Below are 24,713 nucleotides of genomic sequence, written 5' to 3' on the forward strand. Positions count from 1 at the left end.
TTCCCTTGCCTCATAGGGCTGTAGGGAGCCTTCACCCGTTCCCCCCCCCCAAACACACACACATTTTGCCAATTCAGGTTGATTTTGCAGCAAAATATCCCCCCCCACTCCCAGCGCTGCAGGGGATGCAGACACTCGTTTTTCTCCTGCGGCCACCCACACACGATGGGCAATGAGTAAAGGCTGTGTGCTCATCCAGTGCTGGCTCTGTGTGTGCTGGGAGGGGGGGCTTTTTGATGGTGGGGGGTTGCAGGGATCCCATTGCCATGCCCTGTGCCTGTGACTGTGGTGGTGCCCATTCCCATGCTCCATGTCATGCTGGTGCCAGTGCCCATGTCCCATATCCTATACCCATAATGGTGCCCATGTCCAGTGCCATGTTCCCCATGTCCATGATGGCACCTATGCCCCATACCCTATGCCTGTGATGATGCCCATGTCCCATGTCTTATCTTCCATGCCCAGATGGTTCATCACCCCACACTCATGACAGTGCCCATGCCCAATATCCCATGCCCCATTCTATAGCCCACATCTCATGCCCCATACCCATAACAGTTCCCATGTCCCATTCCCATTCTGGAGCCCACATCCCATGCTCGGTGCCTGTGGTGGTAGCAGGGAGGATGTACCTGCAGGAGCTGTGATGCAGAGCACAGAGGCTGCGTGGGGAAGGAGAGCCCATAGGACACAGTGCCAGCTGTCTGCTGCATGCCCACACATCCACCTGTGGTCTTATTTCTGCTCGCCATCAGCCTGGGGCTACGCTGGGGGCTGATGAGCAATCATTGCTCCAGGTTCTCACCGTGTTTGCAGCAAATATGGCTCAGAAGGGGCTGTTGGATAGAAGAAGCTGGGCTGTAAAGATGCTCCCCTCCTGTCACTGCAAGGCAGGATGCAGGACAGCAGTGAGGGGAGGATGCTGCCCTGCAGGTGAGCAGCAGCCCTGGGCTGGGAGGGTGTCTGTATCCATCCTCCTCATCCAGACCCATTCTATTCCACACTTTGTTAAAAATAAGCTGGAGTTTGGTTTGTCAGAGCCACCAGACTCGCTGCCAACCACCCGCTATAAATACCAGACTGCTATTTATGAGCGAAGTATTTATATGGCTTTCCCATCTCGCTGTCGATCTCCCCGTCAGGCCAAGCATCATCTGTCTGAAAGCAGAAACAGAACAGGGCAGGAGCCCTGCGCTCAGGGACCCTCCTCTCCTGGGCACATGGATGGGGTGATGGGGGCTGGGGGTTGTCCTGCAGATGATGATGGGTGCAAGGAGGGGAAGGAGGCTCTGGGTGCTGCACCCAGCACTGCCACGCTCCTTAACACCTGGGAGGTGCTGACTTTGGGGCTGGATGAGGTCTATGATATCAGTCCTATGTATTGGATATGGCAGTGTCACCAATGGAACACTGCCTAAAACTCTGCTTCTCCACCCTTCCTGGTGGCTGTGTGCTCCTCCACTCTATGCGTACCCACAAAGCACCTACCCCAGCCCCTGCCAAGCTCGGTTGGAGGCGACCAGTTATCCCAGTGCCGACCAGCAGAGGGGACCGGTGATCCATATTAACCACCAGTGCCTCGCACCAGCCCCAGCCCCAGACTCTCACCTGGGTCTGTTCCCCCCTCCGGGCACCCCGCAGCTCTTGTGCTGCCCATTGCACCGCTGGAGCTTGTCCGTGTGTTTTGCAGGGCTTGCATTCAGCCAAAGCCATGCTTGGAGCTGGATATTGTGCAACCATCGTAGCCTGTGCCAATGTCCCATGCCCTGTAGGGGTGCCCCATTCCCACCCCCATGCCCATGCTGGTGCTCATGCCCCCTGACAGTACCCATGTCCTGTGCCCATGTCCCATGCTCTGTCCCCATGCTTTGTCCTCACACCCTGTGACCATACCTAGTGCTGTCTCCACACTGTATCCCCATACCATCTCCATACCCCGTCCCCATGCCCTGTGCCCATTGCCTCATCCCCATGCCCTGAACCCACATCCATTGCAGTGCCCACTCCCACACCCGACACCATGTTGGTGCCACACCAGTACCCGTCTCCTCATCCTACATCCTCTGCCCCATGCCCATGTTCATGCATCATGCTGTCACATAGGGCTTTGTGCCCAACCTGCAGCAGCAGCTGGGGGGCCTCAGTCCTGCCCAGGCTCCAGCCCTGAGTCAGCTCAAGCCGGAGGCTCAGCAGCCCTGATTCAGCACACTTTAATCTCAGCGTTATCTCAGTGTGCTGCTCCAGCCCCATAAATCCTGCTGAGGCCAGAGGGACGTGGGGTGCCCCAGCCCACGGGACCTGTCCCCACAGCCAGGCAAAGCTCCCTGCGGCCTTATCAACACAGAGAAGTTGTATTGCAGCAATTACACGGCTGTTAATTATCACACCAAGGCCAGTTGCTGTGCAGTGAGCAGCCCCCACAGCACACGGGCTGGGAGGAAGAGGAAAAAAACACAACGTTTGCTTCTCATGTCAGAGAACGAGAAATCAATCTTTGCTGCGCTGACAACCTCACCCTGCAATGCACCCCTGCGTGTAATGACTGCAATAACTCAGCACGTGGATTGCAATGCCAGTCCTGCAGGCTGCAGGGAACACAAGGGGAGGACATAGAGGGGTTTGTCCCCATGTGTTGAGGGCTCTGCTGGCTTTGGGACTCAATGCTGGTGGTGACTGTGTGGTCCCAGCAGCTGCATGGCACTGGAGTGTGTTCATCTCCCAGGCTGTATTTGGAGGGAAATCCTTCATTCCCAAGCCAGCCTGTCCAATATCCTGCCTGATAATTTAGGCAGCTCCAGACAGATAAGCATTATTTACATCTGTTTAGTGAGATGTAATTAGCTGCGATGATTAGGCTCTAGCATGGTGCCATTTTAAAAATGGCTCTAAGTGGAAAGAAAGGGGGGTTGGGGGGAGAAAGGGGACAACATGGGACTGGGGGTTGTGTGCATCATCCATCCCTCAGCTCCCCCAGGACCCCAAAAGTGACCAATACAGAGTCTGGAGCATCCCTGGCACACAGTGGGGCTGGACACAATCACCATCCCCTGGAGCTCAATGGGAACAGGCTGCAAGCCCTGGGGACAGGTTGGGAATAGGTTGGGGATTGGGCTGAGGTTAAGTTGGGAATAGACTGGGGATAGCAGTAAAGCACAGTGGGGATCCATTGGGAGCAGGTTGAGGACAGGCTGGGTGAGCATCTGGGCTCCCCACTGAGCTGGGCAGCTCTCCCCATCCTTTCCTCCTCAGGCACCAATGGGACCAGAGGAGCAGAGGAAGCCCGGACCAGAAATGCGTGCAGGGACGATTTCCTCTGCAGACAGGAAAGCTCTGAGCAGGGTTTCAAGTGATGTCGCTGCCGAGCTTTGAGCCTCCAGACGCTTCCTGTGATCACAAAAGGCTTCCAGCTGAAGTTCCTTCATTTCAAGCCCCAAAGGCTCTGCAGCTGAGCGTGTCCCTGCCACTGTTGTCCCCTATGGGGCCGCAGGGCTGGGCTTGTTCTTGGGTGTCTGTCGGGACACAGAAATGCCCTTTGTGTCTGAGCTGAGGCCTCCAGGCTCCGTTGATGCTCCATTTCTGCAGGCAGCAAACACAGCCTTCCTGTCTGCAAATCAACATCACTGCTTTCTATTTCCCACCTTTCAATTAAAGGGCTTTTTCCTATTTAAGAAACACACCATCCGGATGAAGGAGACAGGTAAAGGCTCAGTGTGCAGCTCTGCAGTGCTTACCTGCATTGATTGCTCAAAAACAAGTGCTTCATCCCACTTTTTTGGTCTATGGGGCAGGACGTTGTGTGCTCCGACACAGTTACATCTATTGCACGCTGCATCCCCCATGGGATTTCAATATGGCTAAGGAAAGCAGTTGAAAACAAGCATGTTAGTGAGGGTAAAGTGCCCTTAAGGGGAGTTTCAAAGGGAAAGAGTTGAGGCTTTGCTCCCCCGGGTGCCCATGCAAACAGCAGGTGCCATGTGGGACTATGCTGTTGGCACGGCCATGAGCATCCTCCTGTCCTGCACAGCCCGTGGTCAGCCCAGAGCTGCTATTTCGGGCCGAGTAAACAGGATGCACAGCACACAGCCACCTCCTGGGTAAACAAGCAGGGAACAGCCCGAGTAATACACTTCAGCCTCCTCCTCTTCCTCCGCACACACAGCTTCACCCAGAGCCGTGGGCTCCACGCACACCGTCCCACGGCTGCGGGGAACCCAGCGCTGCTCCTTCCTCCTCCTGCTCCATGAAAGCGTTGGAAGGAGGAGCTCCGCATCGCTTCCTCCGGCTGCTTCGTTCCCTCTGCGCTGTACAGCAGCACTGCCCAGCCCCACTAAGGTGTGCAGTGGGGTTTTGCTGGGCTGGTGGAGCGTAACCCATCCTAGAAGCCCCGCTTTGATGTTTGCTTTGTTTTGGGTGCTGCTGTTGACACCTTCCTGGTCTGCAAAGCGTTTTGGAGCCATGCATGCTCTGCATGGAGGCTCTCCCCCCCCCCCCCCCACTTCGCTCATGCTGAGCTCCACGCCGAGCTGGGTGTGGGCGAGCAGGTAGAGTTCGTGTTGCAATCGCCCTCTGAAGCAATGTCAGAGCGGAGAACGCTGCCAAGAGCTGGTTTGCCTGGCGCCAGGAGCCGCAGGAGCTGGCACGGAGCCTGCAGAGCTGATGGGGGGGTTGGGGGGAGGAGCGGCACAGAGGTGCTATTTGGGGATTAAAAGCGAGTTTGTGCCCCCCCCAGAACCGAGCAGCGCTCCCTTCTCAACCTTCCTCTTCCTCAACCCTCCTCCATCCCGTCCCATCCCATCGCATCGCACACGAAGGCGGAGTTGGGGGGTGTTGGGGGCAGCGGGTGCGGCCGGGAGCGGAGCAGAGGGAGTGTCCGGGGGCGGCTCCGCAGCGCCGCGACCGTCAGAGCCGGGACCGCACCATGGGGCTGAGCTCCTCCTGAACACCGAGCTGCCCCACTGAGCCCCCCCATCCCCACCCCACCCCCCGGCCCGGCGCCATGGGCGATGTGCTCTCCACTCACCTGGACGAGGGTCGCCGGCAGCACATCGCAGGTGAGAAACACGGGGAGGGAGTAAAGGGAAGGGGAGGACCCCCCCCCCCCGGAGGTGTGTTAGGGGCACCCCGCATGTTGCCACCCTCAGCCCTCCCCACCCCCTCCAAAAAACTTCTCTCCAACTTCTCTCATTTCTGTCCATTTATTCCTATTTACGCATCTACCATTTCCCCCTGCCTCCCCCCTCTCCCCCCCAAGCTATCCCCTCGTTCTGCCCCTCCCCTGCCCTTTGGGGTGGGCGTGAGGGTTGGGGGCTCCCCCTCCTCCCGGCTGAAAGGCGCAGTTGTGCTCGGTGTTTGTGTTGGCCCCGCTGGGTGGGAAGGACGGGATGCTGGCAGAGCGATTCTAAGAGGGGTTTTGCCGATGGTTGGGATCCCAAAAGAAACTTTTTACTCCTTACCGGTACTGGGGAGTATAGGGGGGGGCAGAGAAACTTTCTGCTCCCTGTTGTGGTCAGGGGGTTCCTCAGGGGCTTTGGGGCAGCCGGGAGCAGGAGGGTGACAATGGGGTCATTGAGAGACCCTACAGCTGTGCAGATGGATGATGCCAGAGCCCCGACAAGCGTGGTTTTGTGTGGGGCTGCCTGCGGGGCTGTGTGTGACCCCCAAAACAGGGTCACCCTCCCACCCCTCTGCCATGCTCCAGCCAGGGCTCTCGTCCATCACCGCAGCTCAACCTCCAACCCATTTGCTCCCAAACCTCACCCCTTGCAGAGCACCCCACGTGCTGCACCCCACTCAGAAGCGTGACCACAGGGTCCCCATGCAGTGCCAGGCAGCAGCAGGGACGTATCTCTCCCTCTGTGTCCCCACATTTCACTGTGTGATGGCCCCAAAGTGGGGAGCAGAGCCCACCCCGCCTGCCAGGCCCCGCGGCCGGCTCGCAGGAATGCTTACGTGGTATGTGGAGCAGCAGGACGCCAGCAGGTTTGTAAGCTTTGAAGCTGAGCCTGCAATGAGCTGTGTGTGCATTGCACGGCTTTGGGACTGTGGGCTTGGGGCTTCCAGTGTGTCGTACCCCAATTCAACGTTTGGTCCCATGGCACCAAACCGTGTCCTTCTCTCGATCCTGAGGTGCACAGCCAAAGGATCCCAATGGGAACCTCTCTGCAGGGCCACACAGGGGGTGTCTGCAAGGCAAGCATCAGCATTAAAGTGTTGCACTGTGGGATTCAGCCCATGCATGGGGGCCTGGGGGCTGTGGGTGACTTGCTGTGGGTCTCAGAGCTACAGCTCTGAGGTTTGGGGGTGGGCAGATACCTGCACTGGGACCCCCCAGGAGAGGCTGGAGCCCGCCTGCTGTCTGCACCCTGCACCTTTGGGCTGGGCTGGGTGCTGGGTGGAAAGGCTGCGGGCTGGGAGGGGCGGCAGGCAGGCAGGCAGGCAAGGCACGACTTGCTGTGAGGCATGCAAAGCAATTGACGGGAGAAACACAGGGCTTTCCTGCTGGCATGGCCTGTTTGCTGCTTGCTGTGCCGGCACCTAGAACTGGAAGGGGGCAGAGGGGTGTGAGCCGTGCTGTAGGAATGGGGGCTCTGGGGACCCCACTGCTTTGCTGTGTGCCTGTAGAGACACTGCGTTGGGGATGGTGCAGGTTGGGTGTGCAGCAAGCAGTGGGGAGAGGGTGAGAGATGGGACCAGATCCATCCCTGCTGCTGCTGGGAGCAGGTGAGGGCTCCGGGGTGCATCTGTGCAGGGAGCAGTGGTGGCAGCAGGGCTGGGTACAGTGGGATGAGTTTTTGGCAGCTCCCATCTTCCTCTCTGGGACCACAACGATGTGGGGCTGCTGTGATGGGAAGGACTTCCTACTGCTCCCCGTCAGCCTGAGTCACCCACACTTGTTTGTCAGCATCCTCTGGATGCCTTCCTCCTCCTCTTCCAGCACTCTGTGGGTGGGGACACGCACCCACCCTGCTCATGGGCTGGAGCAAACATCATCCCCTCTCCTTGTACCAGCATGTCCAGCACTGTGACACTGGGGACACAAGGGTGGGGGGAGCAGCGTGTCATCAGGAAGGGATGTCACAGGGTGACCACAGGGCTCCATGTCCCCAGCACCATGTAGATCTGATGGGCTTCTGCAAGAGAACCTGTGGCAGCTCTGTGGGCTGGCAGGGAGCAGCTGGGTGCCTTGGCCTTGGCTTGCTTAAGCACAACACTTGGTACTTTGCAATGGCTTTGGAACATCTCCAGCCCAGCACTATGCCAAGGTGCTGGGGCTGAGCAACCAGCAGCAATCACAGCCCCAGGATGCATCAGCTCTGCAGGTTGGGTGCTGAGCTCCCCATAGATCCAGGGAGGTCGGGAGGTTTCTCATCCTGAAGTACACGTCTCCTTTCATCGCTCAATAAATAACTCCCCTGGCATGCCAGGGCTGTGCACCACTGGGGATCGGCTGGTTCTGGCATGCCGGGGCTCACCTGCAACCATCGTGTTGGAGCATGGGATGTGCTTGGAGCCAACATGTCACAGCACAGGGGAGCCCAGTGGGTCCCCTCCCATGCAGGCAGGTGCTGACAGCCCTTCTGCCCCGAAACAGGAGGAGATGAGGCCGGATCACAGCTGAGAGCTCCCCTTGGGTGTTCAGGTCAGCCCCTGAGCGCTGCCATCAGCCACTCATGCTCCTGTTGTGTTGCCCAAGCGAGCAAAGCACAGCCAAGTGCTGGCACTTCCCAAACCTCTGCCTCCCTCCTGTCCCCAGAGGTCCCAGCCATGGCTCTACATAGGGACCCCCTTCCATCCCCATCCCCTACAGCATCCCAGGACCCAACCAGTGCCCAGGGTGGGGGGAACCTCATTGCCTCACATCTGCCCAGCTCACTCCACACCTGGATGTCCCTGTGCTGCCCTATGGGAAGAGCCAACGGGAGGAAAGGCCAGAGCACGGCTGCTGACAGCCAGCAGATTTCCTGCAGAGCTGCTCAAGGACGGAGCAGGAGGAAGGAGCAAAGCTCCACCTTTTCCCCTTTGTAAAGGGAGAAGGCAGTGGCATGCAGTGCATGGTGGCAGAGCACAGTGGCAGTACCCATCCTTGTGCCCCATAGCCGGGATCTCCCCTGGGTTCTCAGCTGTGTGGGTGCTCCAGCCCCATTGTGGGGTGTCCCCATCAGGGAACAGGAAACCCTCCAGCAGCAGCAGGGGCAGAGCTGAGAACAGACTCAGGGCTGTTTTGTTCAAATACCTCTTTTTTTTTCTTTTTTTTTTTTCCCTTTTCCTTTGACGTACATAAAAGTCTTTGTTTGGTCTCCTCCCCCGGTGCTGGATTGGGTTTCCCGCTGGCACTGGGAGTGTGCCAGCTCTAGCTCTTCTCCTTGGGGCTGGGAATGGGGGGTTGGTGGGCAGGAGGGGCCACCTGCTCTTGTACCCCCTGGGACCATCCTCCTCCTGCAGCACCAGGAGCACAAGAGGAACATTATCCCTGCAGACCCCAGGACCCACTTGTCCCCATGGATCCAGACACATGGCTCCCAAGTGCCAACAGACACAGCGTGGGTGACCACAGGGTGGTGGGCACAGCCTGGAGCTGCTCAGGGGGCAATGGGCTCTCAGCTGTAGGGTTGGGGTTTGGCTGTGCTGTGTAGAGCTGGGGTTGGGCTCCGTCATCCTTCCCCATCCCCACAGAGGCCCCAAATGCTGTTTGATATTCACATGCACATTCCTTCTGTGCAGCTCCGGCTCACACAGTCCCTGGGCAGCAGCAGGAGGCAGGCAGCCACCCACCCCAGCAGTTCCCAAGCCACAGGGCCGTGCTTTGCTTGCTGTTTTGCTTTTCTCCCCCGTGGATTTCGTGAGCTCCTCCCGCTCTGCCCTGCACAGGTTTATTTGCTTTGGGCTGAGAGCATCGCTGGGAAACCACCCATTGGGAGCGGCACTGGGAGGGGGCACAGCCCCATGGGGAATCAGAGGGCTGAAGGGATGCACTGCCGTATCCCCATGCATTGTAACCCATTTGGGTGGCTGTTGGGTGACTGTTATGTTGGCAGAACCCAAACCAGCTCCCTGCTGAGCCCTGCTGGTTTCTGCCTGGTTTCCCTGCCCTGTCCCTCTCGCCCTTCAGAGCAGTGAGTCCAGGCTGAGGTCACTGCTGGGAACACAATAGCATTGCTGTCCCACTTAAACCACCTGGGCTGATTTGTCTCTCTTTCATATTTTTTTCCTTTTTTCTTTTCTTTTTCCTTTAAGATATGACTTAACCCCAAACTCCCTGGATGGTTTGAGGGTCAGTGATGCCATCCTCCCAGGGTTATCGGACCGGGGCTGCTGGGTGCAGCCCATTGATAGAGTGAACAAAGAGCTGGGGCAAGCCCTGCCAGCTGCCTCCGCCCTCTGTTTGTTCCCCAGCAGCTCCGGATAAACTTAATCTAAATCCTGATAATGCCATGGGGCAGAGGGGGGCAGCTGGGGGGGTATTCAGGCTGGCTGGGTGCCCCAGGGATGAGGGCACAGGGATGGAGCAGGGCAGGGGGTGCTGGGCTGGGGTTGTGTCAGGCTTATGAGCATCAGTGTGTGTTTTCTGGATGGAGATTGAGATTGGAATTCCCAAAGCTCTGACCTGCAGGCTGGGGATTAACCTGGATCCTCGCGCTGGATTATTGCAGCAGGGAGGTGAGGTGCCCTTGTGCTGCTGCTGGTACACCTGGCCCAGCTCTCCAAAGCTCATTTGAGCCACCAGCCCATGTTGCCCCATGCCCAGCTCCATCAGGGCAGTGCAGTGACGCAGCAGTGGGGCTCAATGTCCACATGCTGTCCCCAGCCCACCCCCAACAGCAGCAGCAGTTGATGAGGACTCATGGGGTGATGCTGGGTTAAGATCCAACACACCTGGGCACCATCCCTGGTTGTGCCCCCCATCCCCGTCATGCACTGCACCCTTATGGGGACAGTGCAGGGCCATGCAGGCGGTGGCACAGTGCTGGGGCTTTCCTCAGCCTGCTGCTGACTCAGGCACTGTGGGCTCCGCCAGCCCAAGGCTGACTCAATGGGCCTTTTTATCCTTTATTTTTTAATTATTATTTCTTTTTTTACCCTGCGCCGGGAGGAAAATTCCTGCCCTTCAATGAGGCTTTGCTTGGGTGCCCCCTGCTCCACTTTCTTCCTTGTGCAAAGCAAAGACGCGGGGAGGGGGGGGGGGAGAGCTGGGATTTCCAGGGCAAACCCCGATGTGGTTCACTAGTGAGAAAGGGGGGAGGACGTGATCCTTGGAGGATGCATCTGGCACAGGGCGTAGGGCTATGGGCTTACGAAACGGGATGTGGGCTGAGGGAGAGGTTGGGGCAGCGTTCCTGCTCAGATGTGTCAGCCCATATGTGTGGGGGTAACGGCTGCGTCCCTCTGTCCGCTCCATCTGGGACTGCTGGGGGACCCCACAAATCTCTGGGGCTCAGGCACAGCACACTGCTCCTTCCTCATTGCTCCCAGGGGTTGGAGCTGAGCAAACCTGGAGCATCCCTAATACAGGCCCCACACCCGGCACAGGGAACACTGGCTGTGCCCAGCTGGCTGTGGGGCCAGGACCTGCCTAGTGGCTCCATCCTCACTCTGTCCCTGCTGCCATCCTGCTGTTGCTGCAGTCAGATCTGACCTCCCCTCTGCTGGCCCCGCTGACTCTGCAGCCACGGCTATTTATGGTGTCACTCTCATTTTCACATGATTTCCAAGGGAATGAGGCACGCGGACTCTGGCCACGCACCGGTGCCTTGACCATGGGGCTGGCACTGCACTCAGCCTTTCCCCTCCCATCCCTTTTGCTCAGGGTAAGGAGGGAGAGGACCTACAGTGCAGGTGTTGAAACAAAACTCAAAGGGTAAATGTGAAGTGCTGGAAGGGAGGGTATGGGGGAGCTGTGCAGGTGATGGCAGCAGGCAGCTCTTTTGGGGTCAGTCCATGCACTGAGCTCTGGGATGCTCTGCAATGTGGCTAAACCGTGACCCCTCTGTGATTAAGACCCCACAGACCCCAGCACCCTCTGGTCCCCCCTCAGTGCACCCCATCTGGAGGAGATGCAGCTCTGTTGGCGGCCTCACTGAGAGCCTTTTGTTTCACTATCTGCAAGTAATTGACTTTTGCTTTCCCATTTGCTTAAGACATCTTAATTGGCCCCGCTGTTAATCGGAGAAGAATGAGTGACTAAGCCGTCTGGACGGCTGTGTAAGGGGGGGGGGGTAGAAGAGACGCTTTTTTTCCCATGAACTGAAAGGAAATGAAACCTCAAAACGTCCCTCTAAATCTCAGCTGTCAACGTTGCCGCCCAGAGCTGCAGCCAAAATAACGCTATTCCATAGCCATGCACTGCAGAACTGCCCCACGAACACGGGCACAGTACGGCTGCAACACTGGGCTGATGCCAGGAGGAAAGGCCAAAAGTTGGGTGAGGAATTTCTCTCCTTGCTCCTTGCTGGTGGAGGTGCATCCTTGGTTCCTCCTTCCAATGCGCCAGGGAGACGGATCAACCCATTGCTGGCAGCCTCAGCTCTTCCCCCGTGACACATCCAGGGCGAAGTTGAGCAGAATTCAAACTGGAGGCCCCTTGTGCTCAATGCAGCTCTGGGAAAAGCCGTCCTTTTGCTGGCAGTCTCTCCCCAAAATGCTTGATGCTTTGCAACGGGCTTTATTGCGGAGGAGGCTCAGATGGGGTCTGGAGTTGTGCAGGGTGCTGCATGGGGCTGGATACCCATGGGGTGCTCATGGTGCAGGGTGCTGGTGCAGCAATGTGCCATGCTGGTGCCAAGCAGTGTGGGTGGCACAGGGCTGGCTTTTGGGTGCTGTGCCAGCACCTGGTGACTCAGGCCGTGGGAGTCCCTCCGGCACCTCCAGATTCCATCGTGCTGAAGTCAGGCGAGGGTGGGGGGGATGTGGGGGCAGCCAGGCTTCAAAGGGTGCAGGAGCTTTCTAAGCACCGTGGTGGGTGTCTGTACTTTGTGGGGTGGGGGGCACCATTTGGGTTGTCTGCCCTTGCTGTATGCTTGGCCTTGAGCGTCTCCAGCCCCTCTGTGATATCCCTTATGGGGTATTGCGGGTGCTGAGCATGGGGTTGGGGGGCTGCCCCCATCCACAGCTGCTTGGAGTGGTGGTGAAGGCGCAGCCCTTCCTGTGGGGCTGCAGTGGGACGGGTGCAGGGCTGCACAATGCACAGGAAGCGCCGTGGTGCCGGAATGGCCTTAATGTCAGGAATTTCCTGCTTGGGAAGAGGAATCCACAGCACTAACGTGAAAGGGCAACAAAAAAACATAATAAGAAGACTGCTAATCCTGGGTTGGATGGGGAGGGCAGAGGGCAGCGGCTCGGAGGTGGCCGCATGCTGAACCCTGCTCCTTCGGGCATCAGGGCAGCATAGAGGTGTTGGCTGGGTGTGAAAATGCAAATGAAGCCAAATCTGTGCTGTGGGATGCCAGAGTTAAACCTGTGGGGCTGCTCCCCATGGGGCACAGAGGTGCTGGAGGCCCCACAGTGACATGGCACTGGGGACACATCCCCAGGGTGCACCCTGTGCTGTGGGTTGGGGCTGCAGGGAGCATTGGGTGCATCCTGACTCTGTTTTCCTTTTGCAGAGAAGACCGGGAAGGTGCTGGGGGAGTTCTCCCGCTGCTACAGGGAACAGTATGGGGTAGCACTCTTCAACAGCGTCCGCTATGAGATTGAAGGCAATGGGGGGCCGCAAGCACAGCTGCTGCACCGCAAGGTAAGAGCTCACATTCATCTCCCTCCCTCTGCATTGGGCAGCCCCATAGGAATGGAGGCACCATTGGGCTGGGAAAGGAACCCTGAGGAGAAGGTGATGGAGGGGGGTCTGCAGCCCATGGGGGTCCCATGAAGGCTTTGTGCTCTGATCAATGCAATGAGCACACCCAGCAGCTCAGTGTGGATTTGGGTCTGGCTGCGGGCACTCCTTTCTGATATGGAGCTCCTGGGAACTGTTCATGCCCTATAAATCCCTGGGTGAGGCTGCAGCTGAAGGGCATGGCTGGGTTGTTCTGGGCTGCCAGTCCTCTGCTGCTGGTTGCAAGCCACGCTCCAGCATTAGGAAAGGGATGACATTATTTCTGAGCAGCTCCCAACCTGAAATGCCTCCATGGCCCTACTTGAAGTGCCAAAAAACATTCCCAAAAGCCATTATAGGATATTGGCATCATTGCAGCCTTTGGGATAGAGCACAGGAGGGCAGGGTGTGCAGGATGGGCACACAGCCACAAGTGTTTGCAAAGACAAGGAACCACAGAATATACCGAGAAGGAGGAGGGGACCCATAGTGATCACTAGGTTCAATTCAATGGGAGAGGGACAGCTTATGTGAGCAGCGGAGTGGTGACACTCCTGGTGTTGCAATGTCCCTGCCTGCACGGGTGTGTCAAGCAAAATAAAGGTGTGGAGGGACGAGTTCCTGAGCAGGAACAGGGAGCCCAGTGTCCGCAGGGAGGAAATAATCGGGTCATCATTGCTTGGTTGATGCTTTTACCGGGTGGTGCCTCCTGAAACAAGCCCAGGAATGTCTGAGAAGTGGCAGCAGCGTGAGGTCAGGGGTATGGTGCAGCACTGGGACACAAGTAGGAGCAAATAGGACCAGGCTGGGCCAAACGGGACCAAGCAGTACAAAGTAGGACCAAACAGGACCAAGTAGGACCAGGTGGGATGCTCATCCTGCAGTAAGTCCCCTCTGCAGACAGTCACACATGCTGGCATCTGGTTTGATGACAAGCTCTGGGAACAGCAGCTGGTGCAGGCACACCCGCACGTGGGAGCACTGCAGGGACAACCCCTGGGGCAGAGCAAGGCTGCTGCAAAGCTCTCATCCAGCCCAGGAGTCCATCCCTGAGCATCCTCCTCCATTCTCACCAGCCGCCTCCCTGCCCCTCCTTGCAATTTGCCACATTCCTGCATGTCCCAGATGTTTGCGGAGTGAGGCAGGCTCAGGGCTCTGGGGTACAAGCCAGGTCCTTGAGCTGGGCTGAGCCCTGTTGTTTGGGCTGCCCTTGAGTGATGTGATGGGAGCTGGCAGTGTGGTGCCTGCAATGGCCACCACTGTGGGTGCAGGATGGAGAGCCAGTCGCCGGCTGCTCACGCTGTCAGGAGTGCTCTCAGCTCTTGTTTATATTCCTGGGGTCATAAAAATTCCTGGGACGCATTCTTAGCTGGCTCATGACTGGTGTCAGCGCAGCCTGCGGGGGCTGTAGGGGCTGCTCAGCCCCAAGACATGGGATGGCCTCATCCTGCTCCATCCAAACAGCCTGGGAGATCCCAGCACCATCCGGAGTTGGGCTGCCCTATGGTGACTGTGTGTGAGCATCCTCTGGAGCTCTGTTAGGGCTGTGCAGGTGGGACCCCCACAGAACATCACCCAGGGGCACTATTTAGGCACCTGCAATTGAATAGGATGGTGGGGTGGGTGCTCCACGTTGTCCCCATCCCCATATCACAGCACATCTCCTCCCTTCAGGTCCCGCTGGAGGATCACGTCATCTACTCAGGCAACCTCTTCCAGTACATAGAAGAGAACAAGAAATGGAGGAACCGCTTCTGTGTGGTCCCACACAACTATGGGCTGGTGCTGTATGAGAACAAACTGGTGAGGATGGCTCCAGCATCACCTCCTTGCATGGGGCTGTCACCTGTGGGTGATCCTGCCCATGTCCTCCCTCTGCCACCATCCTCCTCAGGGCTGATTTCCCTGTGAGGATGGACACCCTGTGACCATTGATGATGTTTCCTGGTGGCCCTTGGTGTTTCCAAGCTGCCCTTTGAGCTTTCCTTCCTCATCCATCCCGATGGAGGAGGAAAAGACCCTTCCACCCTTCTCCTATGGACTCTTCCCATACCGTACCTATACCCCACATCACCACCTCACTCTGACCAGCTCTTTCTGCTCAGGCTTATGAGAGGGAGCTGCCGCCTCGTGTGCTGATCAACAGTGCAGGCTACAAGGTGCTCACATCAGTGGAGCAGTACCTGGAGCTGGTGAACAGCAGCCTGCCCGGTGAGTGGGGAGGGATGCTCGGGGTCCCCCTGCATCCCCATGCTGCTGAGAGTCCCATAGGGATAGGTGGGCAGGGGTGGCTTTTTGGTGTGGGGTTACAACCCCATAGTCCCCTTGGTGGAGCCTCCATCAGGATGCTCTGCCCCTCATAAGCCCCTGCAATGCAGATGGGGACCAGCAGACAGACCCCCCTACCCCTGCAGCATCCCTTGTCTCTATCCCTCTGCTCTTCAATGCATCCTTCCCCCTGCAGGTGTCACCCCTAAATCAGGGAACACCCCCATCCTGAAGTGCCCCACGGATTTCCCCCTCATCCTCTGGCACCCCTATGCCCGGCACTATTACTTCTGCCTGATGACAGGCAAAGAGCAGGAGAAGTGGGGAGCTGTGTTCCAGGACTGTGTGCGGCACTGCAACAACGGTGAGCGGGGGGTACCTCAATAGGGAGAACATGGTGTTCTGGGAGCCCTACAGCGGTCTGTGTTGATTTACAGGAGAAGATATGGGGGTGAAGAGGTGGGAATCAGCCAGCAGTGGGGTGGGTGCGGGGGTCTCCATACTGTGCCCCTGAGCAGAGTGATGGCAGCGCCTGCCTGCAGCCAGCTGGACGCTGGCGTGGGGAGCCCTAATGACTATTTACCACCCCAAGGTAGATAATATTCAGTAATTAAAGTCATCCAAACTGCAGGCAGCCGCCATCCTCTCTCTCTCCCTCCTCCTCCCACCTTCTTTAAGGCTCGGGCTGCATGCGGACAAGACCAGCCTCCCACGGCCCCGATACTGTGTCAGGAGAACATGATTTTCCTGCTGAGCGCTCCTGGGGTGAGACAGCATCCCAAGGAGGAGCTGCTGGCCCTGCTGAAAAGCAAAGAGCAGCTCTGCCTGCTCTGCTGTGTGCCTTGCCCTCCTGGGAGCTGCCCGCAGCCCTGTTTTTAAGGGGCAGAGCAATGGAGCTGGGTAATAATCTGGGCTGTGCTCCTCCTGTGCAGTGGCGCAGAGATGGGCACGGCCCCAGGAACAGATCAGCTCGGCTGGATTTCTCCATTTGTGCAGGCTGTTTTTCTTTGTGAGACGTTCCTTCCCTTCCCAGCTCCGCATTTCTGCCCGCTGCTGTTCTTGCGGTGTTTCAGATACTGTTTCAAATCCAATGAAAGATCTTTTGTTGCTGTTGAGCAACTTCTTTTCTTTCTTTCTTTCTTTTTTTTTTTACCCCTTTCCAAATTAGAGGCTCTGTGTCAGCCTCCAGCTATAAACAGTGTGGGAATTTTCACCTCCCTTTACAAGCTGGTTCTGAAACACCAGCTGTTCCCTTAGGACTGGGGATGAGCAATGGGACCCCTCACACAGCGTGTCCAGCTGGGTCAACCCTATGCACCTATGGGACCTCTGCCCATACTGTGCTGGGCACAGCATCGTTTCCTGCTGCATGGCACCTCACTACATGGCACTCAGCAGGGGAACATTGCCAAGAGAGCTGGAGAGCAGCAGCCAGACCCCTGGGTTGGGGCAGGGGGCTGAGGGTGATATCCATGCCCCCCTTGTGCAGTGGCCCCATGATGTGGTGAATCACAGTGCTGACATCCTGGGGGCAGCAGAACCGGCTGGAGCACGCTGTGCCTCCTCGTGACTCATCCCCGCTTTCCTCTTCCTCCCAGGCTCTGCTGTGTCCTTAGGGCCCCCCTTCCTCCAGCCCCTCCCAAGCAGCCAACGTCTCCATGCACTGTGGGGGCTTGCAGAGCCCCTAGGACTGGATCCATGCACCACTGGGGCTTGCAGAGCTCCCCCAGTCCTGCTCAGCCCTTGTTCCATCTGTGCCACTGGGGTTTTGCAGGGCCACCATCTCCCTGGTCCTTATTGGGCCACACCAAGACCCTCCTCTAACTGCGGCATCTGAGATTGCTGAATCAACAGTTCCCCATGTATCACTGGGTCATACTGAGCCCCCCATCTTCCCACTCAGGGGGATCTGTCTTTGGGAGCTCCCCAACCCCTCCTGTGTATGGGACAGCACTTAGGGACAGGGTCCCCCCTATCCCTGGCCACTGTGCAATGGCCCTGCAGACACGGTGAGCTCTTGTGATGTGCAGGCTGGGGATGTGTCAGTGTCCACCCCCCTCCATCCTCGTGCTCACTCATCCCCTCCCCACCAGGGATCTCGGAGGACTCCAAAGTCGAGGCTCCAGCCTTCACTGATGCCGTCCGTATGTACCGCCAGTCCAAGGAGCAGTACGGCACCTGGGACATGCTGTGTGGCAACCAGACCCAGGTGAGGGCTGGCCCAGGGGCTGTGTGGGGCCAGGGTAGGGCCAGACAGGGTTCCCCATCACCTCCTCCCTTTGCAGGTGCTGAGCAACCTGGTGATGGAGGAGCTGCTGCCGGAGCTGCGGAGCGCCATCGGCCCACGGCTGAAGGGCAAAACACAGGAGCGTCAGCGGACCTGGATCCAGGTGCGGGTGGTGGATGTGGGGACATCAGTGCTGACCCCCTGCTTGGGCTGCCCACACTTTGGGGCACGTCCCATCTCACAGGCTGGGTTGCCCCCATGGCTTCCTATTGGTGTCACCCTGCCCAGGACCTTGTTGTCCATGCTGCAGCCAGCCCTACCCAGAGCTTTGCTTCTGAGAATGGGGGAAGCCGACTGGAGGAAGCCCAGCCCACGAGCACAGCCCATCCAGCTATATTTAGTGAGCCATTTTTAGGGTAGTGCTAAATCCAGCCCTGGCCCTTGCCAAGAAGACAGAGCACTCTTCAGAACCGCCTGTTGCAGCCTTCATAGTTGCCACCGAAGCTCATAATGTGCCGCCTAAAAATGCTCAAATGTTGCTTTTTTATTTCTATGTGGCTGCGGTCTCCATGAAACAGCTCAGTTAGTGCTGCAAAACTGGAAGGAGGGAGGGGAGGAGGGAGGGAAGGGAGGGACTGCCCTGCCGCCTGCTGGCCCCAAAATCACAGCAGTAAGCTGCAGTGTTGGCTCCAGAAGTCGCATGGAGCTCATGGGTCCTGCCCATATCCTAAGTTTGTGGACATCCTACAGGCTTGTGACCATCAGGGGCCTCCTGTCACCCCCCTCTCCCTCCCCAGATCTCGGATGCTGTCTATAGGATGGTCTACGAACAGACCAAGGCACAGTATGATGCCATGGTGGCCAAGTGCGAGCTGGAGCGGCCCCAGATGGAGAGCAGCATCCGGACTGACATGGACCAGATCATCACCTCCAAAGAGCACCTGGCCAGCAAGATCCGAGGTAGAGCACCATGGGGAGAGGGCACAGATGGGGGACAAGTTGGGCAGTGAGCCCAAAGCAAGGCAATGGGACAGGAATGGGTTCAGTGCGGGCTGAGGGCCACCTTCAAGAGCCCCTTCTATTGCCCCATGGGTCTGAGAGACTTCTGGAGGGATTTGAGGAAAGAAGCATCCTCTCTCCCAGGCTGGGGTTAGGCTGAGCTGGAAGGGCAGAGCAGCCTTACCATGCTCCACACTGCTCTCCACCCAGCCTTCGTCCTCCCCAAAGCGGAGATCTGTGTCCGTAACCACGTCCAGCCCTACATCTCTTCCATCCTGGAGGCCCTGATGACCCCAACGAGCCAGGGCTTTGCTGAAGTGCGGGAGGTCTTCTTCAAAGAGGTGACGGACATGAACATGAACATCGTCAATGAGGGTGGCATGGAGAAGCTGGTGGAGGTGAGCTCTGAGCTGGGCAGGCTGGAGGTTGGCAGTGGCATGGCCAACCCCATTGCCATACCCAGTAGGGACATCTGGGAAGACACCTGGGGATGGAACCCATGTGGAGGTGTGGGCTGTGGGGTGGCACGTCCCAGCCCTGCTGAGCTCAGCTCTGTCCCCAGTACATGGAGAAGCTGTCCCACCTGGCCTTCCACCCGGTGAAGATGCAGTCGTGCTACGAGAAGATGGAGCAGCTGAAGCTGGAGGGGCTCCAGCAGCGCTTCGATGTCTCCAGCACATCTGTCTTCAAGCAGAGGGCCCAGATCCACATGAGACAGGTAGGACAGGCACTGCCTGCATTCATCCCTGTGTCTCCCCAAGGCAGAGCTGCTGGAGTGTGGGGACAGACCCAGCCCAGCCCTTTTGGTCCCCCACTGCCGCTGACCTCTTGGCTCTTGTCACAGCAAATGGATGATGCCTTGTACACCTTCGAGACGCTGCTCCACCAGGAGCTGGGGAAGCTGCAGGGCAAGGATGAACTCTGCAAGTCCATCCAGCGCATCCTCGAGAGGGTGCTCAAGGTGAGGGCTGGGGTTGCTCTTATTTCCTGGGGGCTTCTGGGTTGAGGAAGACAGCAAGGACCCTCATAGTATGTGCCAGAGGCTTTTTGGCAAGTGCTTCTTGCTGTTGGGACTTCCATGCCTTTTTCTGAGACCTGGGGCAATTGAGTTGAGGAGGAGGTGGAGGATTGGGAACCCAAATGCATGGGCTGTGTCTGTGCCACCGTGCAGCCCTCGTGGATGCTGACCCATGGTCACTCTCACCTGCCCCACAGAAATATGATTACGACAGCAGCACGGTGCGGAAGAAGTTCTTCAGGGAGGCCCTGCTGCAGATCACCATCCCCTTCCTGCTGAAGAAGCTGGCACCCACCTGCAAGGGGGTAAGCTCATGGGAGGACCCCTCTGTGGAGGTTCAGAATCCCTTGGGGATGGGGAGCTCCTGCATCCCACCCTGATCGCTCCCCTTTGGCAGGAACTAGCCAAGTTCCAGGAACTCATCTTCGAGGACTTTGCCAACTTCATCCTGGTGGAGAACACATACGAGGAGGTAGTGCTGCAGTCTGTGATGAAGGACATCATGCAAGGTAGGGGGCTCTGGGGTCTCCAGATACCTGGGTGGGTGCTGGGTGGGGAGACCCCTCATGTATGCAAGGGTTTAGCAGCATGGGAAGCATCTAGGGGGTCCATTTGGGTGCTGGGATCCACAGGAGGAAGATCCACAGAATGCTGGGGCTTGTAGAAGGAAGGAGTGACCCCATACAAGGAGCTGAGGTGTATGGGTGACCCCATGCAGGGTGCTATATGAGGAAGGGTGGCCCCATAAAGGGTGGCTGAGGTCTGTAGGAGGAAGGGTGACCCCACACCAGGTGCAGGGTGACGTTCCACCCCATCTGATATCTCATCAGCTGTGAAGGAGGCAGCCGTGCAGCGGAAGCACAACTTGTACCGTGACAGCATGGTGATGCACAACAGTGATCCCAACCTGCACCTGCTGGGCGAGGGCAACCCCATCGACTGGGGCGAGGAGCACAGCGGGCAGCCCGAGGCTGAACCAGCTGCTGAGAAGCGCCGTAGGGCCAAGCAGGTGGTGTCAGTGATCCAGGACGACGATGGAGCCCTGCCCTACGAGATGGGTGCTGAGATGCTGATGTCCCCCAGCTCACCAGAGCCACCAGAGCCCAGGGTGCCACCGGGGTCCCCGGATGGGGTGGCGGAGATCCGGGAGGCTCTGGCCAAGGAGAGCATTGAGGTGCTCACGGAGGAGCGGCTGACGAACGGTACCCACAGCACGCAGGACAGCAGTGCCACCAAGGAGGTGGTGGTGGCAGCGGGGGCTGCATCAGGTGATGTCCCCATAAAGGGTCTGGCTGGTGATGCGCCGGCAGCACCCACATCTGGAGCCAAGGTCCTGTCAGAGGATGGAGTGCGCCGTGCACCAGCACCACCTGCACCTGAGAGCACAGCAAGGGATGAGGTGCAGCACGCCATGCCTGCATCACCCACAACTGGAACCGAGGTCCTGCACCGTGCTGAGCCTGCATCACCTGTATCTGGAGCAGAGATCACATCTGGAGCTGAGATCCCATCCGGAGATAAAGTACCTCATGCCACACCTGCATCGCCTGCACCCAGAGCTGATGTCCCACCCAGTGATAAGGTGCACCATGGTGTGCCAGCATCACCTGTACCCAGAGCTGAGACCCCACCAGCAGATGAGGGGCATCGTGCCACACCACCATCCCCTGCACCCAGAGCCAAGGTCCCACTGCCGCCTGCTGGGACTGATTGCCACCAGCGCAGTGACAAGGAGACGGGTGAGGAGGTGGCCCTCCCAGTGGCATGCAGCCCCCCACAGCCTGTGGGCACAACGGAGAGCATTGAGGGGTTGCAGACTGAGTTCTAGCCCCATTCCTGCTGCAGACTGGCCCTGGTAATGCCAGGGATGGGGACTGGGACCAGGGAGGGGATGGGGAACACCTAACTGAGAGGAGCCCTGTGTGGTCCTGCTAGGTGAGGCTGGGGGGGGCCTGGATTGGCGCAGGGCACCCACTGCACTCTGCTCTGTCCTTCTTCTGCCTTATTTCCTTCTTTTTTATCGGAGAGATGCTTTACCCACCTAGGGCTGCAGGATGCTCCCACTGCCATCCCCATGCCCACAGCTCCTGGGCATCCTCTGCTACCATCGAGAGGAGGTGGAAAACATGCCCATCAGGGTTGGGGTGCACAGCACTGCGTGGCCTTTGGTCCCGGGGGGTGCACCCCACCTCGCTGGGCACAAGAGAGCACCCCCTGTCCTTACACCAGCAATGATGGGGCACAGCCGTGGGGCTTCAGCTTAGGGCTGGGGGTTGGACAGAGGCTCTGGGCAGGGATGCACTAAAAGCACTGGAGAGATGGTTGGGTCTGGGGCATCTGCATGTACATGTGTGCACACCTACACCCCACTGCAGCTCACCTGGACCCCGCTGTAGGTTTGGTGCCGCTGTTTCTGCTGCTGCAGGGGGTGCCCAGCCCGAACCACTGGGGGAGGCCCCCCCCAAAGTGCCTTGCTTTGGGAACTTCAGACCTGTCTCTTCCAAGATATTTTATTAAGAATGTTATACAAATGTTTTAAAAAATATATATATGCTTATAATAATTAATAAAAGAGAAAAAAAGCTTTATTTAAAACCAGAGGAGAGCATCCTTAACGCCTAAACCCTGCTGCGAGCCGGGGCTCCCGTTGCTCCGCAATGCAATGACTCTGAGCAATGCAGTGGTTTCATTGCCATGGGCATCCCAGCAGCAGCACGTCCTGACTCTAACCCTAAAGTGCTAAAAAAGAGGTGCACGAGCCAGTGCTCTACACCCACAAGGCACAGCGTGAGGGGGCAAGAGCAGGGCTGAGTCCTGCCCAGCACATACCTGAAGCATCCCAGTGCCCCCCAGCAGTCATCACCCTCATCCCACAGCTATAAAGCTCCCTGAGAGCACAGGGATGGTCACAGGGCAGGGGACAGCCCCAGTGCCAGCCCCATCCTGCCAGCACCACACGTCCCAGCATCACTCTGTGTCCTGCACAGCATGGGGACAAGGATAGAGCCAGCAGGAGTGGCAGTGCTACTGGATGGGATGAGAGGTGACCGCCCCATAGCCCAACCAGAGCAGTGGGTACACCACAAAGTAACCGATGGCAGAGCCTGCAACCACCCCGAGGAAGATCCATGCGTTGTAGGACATGACAGCCAGCATCAGTGTGTAGCCCACCACCACCTGAACCACGTGGAGCAACGTCTGGCCCACATGGTACTGGAACCACCTATGGGGAGAGACAGGGACAGTCAGCATGGGGACATCATGGCTGTGGCTGAGCAGGATTTGGGCACTGCTTTGCAGCTGCAAAAGCAGAGCAAACACAAACCTGGCTGTGAATGAATGGAGAAGGGATCACAGAGAGGGTGGTCCTTCTCTCCATCCCCACCTCCCAGCCCTCCCAGCACCCCCATACACCCCATACACCCCCATACCTGCCCTGCACAGCCTCCTGGACACCACTGTCCTCACTGTCCCCACCACCTCCATCCCCGTTGTCCCCCTCGTTGGGTCCCAGCAGCGTGTCCTGGCTGAAGCTGGGGGGCACGGCCAGCAGCGCCCGCCTCAACACTTTGGCCTTTCCTATCTTCACCACTTCATACAGCACAGAGAGCAGCAGGATCACCAGCACGGACAGCACCATCCCTGCACAAAGACAACCCCAATAACATCACAGGCAGCAGTGCTCTTTTTCCCCATAAAAGAACAGCTTGCAAATCGTTTTCAGCAGGGACGATGGAAATGCTCTCCAGCTATTTGCAGGGATGATGGAGGGATTTGGGGGCACAGCCTACCTGTGGGGTTGTGCACGCTCCAGAAGTCAAAGAGCAGCACCAGCCTATCTGAGAAGAAGAAAGTCATCTGCAAAGGAGACAAGAAACAGCATTCAGGACCATCCCCTCCTGTGCTTTTGAAGGGGAAGCCGTGCAGGCAGAGCACCCAGGGAGCAGTGTGACAACCACCCCACGAGGCTGGGTGACACCAGTGGGAAATCCCACAGTGCTGGCAATCATTTGGGGTTTGGCCAAATGCTGCAAGTTCTGCTTGGTTCCCAAAACAGGAACCGTGTTTGCAAATCACCGCTGTGCTCCTCTGCCTCCCACGGGCTTCTCTTGCCTTGCCTTGCCTTGGCAGGCTGCTCCAGATGCACCCACAGATGTTCTCCATCCAGATGGGAACCAGCTGTGCCCTTCCATGAGCACTGCATCAAATCTGCAGCCTCTGCACCCCGTGGTGGGGGTCTGTGTTCTGGAGATGGGGGTATCACAGCCACCCAACGTCAGCACCTCCAGCTAAGAACATCCCTGCAGGGTTTGCTTTTAACCTGCGACTAAATCCCATTTGGGGCCATGTCGCAGTGGAGCAGAGGATCCAGAGAGCTTTATCATGCTGAAATAGGAGAAGAAGCTTCTAGCCCATGGCTCTTCCTCAATAAAACCACCTCCAGAGCTGAGGTCACTGCTGCCAATTCTTCTTTCTTCACCACAGCCACACACTGTGGGTTTTCCTCCTCCTTGCAGGAGCTCTCAGCACCCAGCTGTCCCCAACCATCCCACTCAGCTCAGCCCAGGTTGTGCCCATCCACAGTCACATTTTGGGACCAGCCTCAGCCAGGAACCCCATCCCATAAGCAGAGATACCTGCGCTGCAGCCAGGCTCTAATGACACACCGTCTGCTCATTACCAAAGCACATTAGGACGTGTAATTGCCTTATGCTTTTAAGCTTCCTTTGGCAACGGATTTATGATAATTAGCCATCACATGAAACTACTTTTCCTTTGCACACCTCAGCTGGCAGGCTGGGTAGGGAAGAGGCAACAGCACTTTGGGGGCACAGGAACAGAAATGACGTGCAGAAGGTCTCCATGCTGCTGCCTAAGAGCTGTTGCCCTGTGCCATCGGGTACCCAGGGGTGTTAGTGGGGTTGATAGGATGCTCTTCAGGTTGGCAGGCACAAACACGACATGGGAACGCAGGGTGGGGACGGCGAGTGTGGGGCGAGCAGGTTTTGCAACCCCGCTATAGTCATAAACACAAAGCACGAGGCTGAAAGGGGAAGCGGGGCAAAGCCTTGCAGCACTGCAGGGAGAAGTGTCCGAAAGGAGATGGGGGTGAAAAGGGGTTGGGGGGGTTGAGAAGGATGCGGCTGTGCTGAGGGGTCCGGTCCGTGCCCAGCACCGAGGGAAGGGATGCGCTGCAACGGGGAGAAGGAGAGGAGGGGGTGAGTAATGGAGAGCTGATGGAGTGTGGATGCTGCAAGGGGAGGTATGACATAGCATAGCACGGCATAGCACGGCACAGCTCAGCCTCAGCCTCACCTCCATGTCGGCGTTGCAGAGCTCAGCCCGTCCCGTCCCGGCTCAGCACGGCTCGGCTCAGCCCGGCGCTGCCGAGT

The 24,713-nt window shown here is 57.8% G+C and overlaps 2 protein-coding genes and 1 long non-coding RNA gene across 4 annotated transcripts; 1 reads left to right on the plus strand and 2 right to left on the minus strand.

Moving 5' to 3' along the window:
- Positions 1–2,803: 2,803 nt before the first annotated feature.
- Positions 2,804–3,856, minus strand: LOC146757467 (uncharacterized). The gene is made up of 2 exons (XR_014936190.1): positions 3,732–3,856; positions 2,804–3,604 (listed from the first exon to the last, which is right to left on the minus strand). It is a non-coding gene; the product is annotated as an uncharacterized LOC146757467 (long non-coding RNA).
- Positions 3,857–4,886: 1,030 nt separating this feature from the next.
- On the plus strand, positions 4,887–21,915 carry NIBAN2 (niban apoptosis regulator 2). The gene is made up of 14 exons (XM_015878736.3): positions 4,887–5,051; positions 12,600–12,730; positions 14,483–14,611; positions 14,914–15,019; positions 15,273–15,440; positions 17,170–17,285; positions 17,362–17,466; positions 18,101–18,263; positions 18,513–18,700; positions 18,865–19,020; positions 19,147–19,263; positions 19,518–19,625; positions 19,718–19,829; positions 20,151–21,915. Exons 1-14 carry the CDS (start codon positions 4,997–4,999, stop codon positions 21,146–21,148), a joined length of 2,652 nt encoding a protein of 883 aa, XP_015734222.2. The 5' UTR covers positions 4,887–4,996; the 3' UTR covers positions 21,149–21,915.
- On the minus strand, positions 21,884–24,700 carry SLC31A2 (solute carrier family 31 member 2). 2 transcript variants are annotated; one of them, XR_014936188.1, is made up of 5 exons: positions 24,637–24,700; positions 23,112–23,178; positions 22,752–22,962; positions 22,150–22,543; positions 21,884–22,059 (listed from the first exon to the last, which is right to left on the minus strand). XR_014936188.1 is itself a non-coding variant. In XM_015878744.3 (4 exons), the coding sequence occupies exons 1-4, from the start codon at positions 24,640–24,642 to the stop codon at positions 22,345–22,347; spliced, it is 483 nt and encodes a 160-aa protein (XP_015734230.2). In that variant the 5' UTR covers positions 24,643–24,700; the 3' UTR covers positions 21,884–22,344. The 2 variants fall into 2 exon arrangements, 1 of the variants encoding a protein (XP_015734230.2); XM_015878744.3 differs by having other exon boundaries at positions 21,884–22,543.
- Between the last annotated feature and the right edge of the window lie 13 nt (positions 24,701–24,713).

Source organism: Coturnix japonica, chromosome 21, assembly GCF_054131305.1.
Source record: "Coturnix japonica strain WE chromosome 21, WE-NBRP24, whole genome shotgun sequence".
NCBI classification, from domain to species: domain Eukaryota; kingdom Metazoa; phylum Chordata; class Aves; order Galliformes; family Phasianidae; genus Coturnix; species Coturnix japonica.

Excerpts from the sequence above, each read along its gene's own strand:
- NIBAN2 (XM_015878736.3), top strand. The coding sequence starts at position 4,997 with ATGGGCGATGTGCTCTCCACTCACCTGGACGAGGGTCGCCGGCAGCAC. Across the intron at positions 15,020-15,272 it reads GGTGAACAGCAGCCTGCCCG|GTGTCACCCCTAAATCAGGG; the intron begins GTGAGTGGGGAG and ends TTCCCCCTGCAG. Across the intron at positions 19,830-20,150 it reads GATGAAGGACATCATGCAAG|CTGTGAAGGAGGCAGCCGTG; the intron begins GTAGGGGGCTCT and ends ATATCTCATCAG.
- SLC31A2 (XM_015878744.3), bottom strand. Across the intron at positions 22,963-23,111 it reads GAGCGTGCACAACCCCACAG|GGATGGTGCTGTCCGTGCTG; the intron begins GTAGGCTGTGCC and ends GTCTTTGTGCAG. Across the intron at positions 22,544-22,751 it reads CAGGAGGCTGTGCAGGGCAG|GTGGTTCCAGTACCATGTGG; the intron begins GTATGGGGGTGT and ends CTCTCCCCATAG.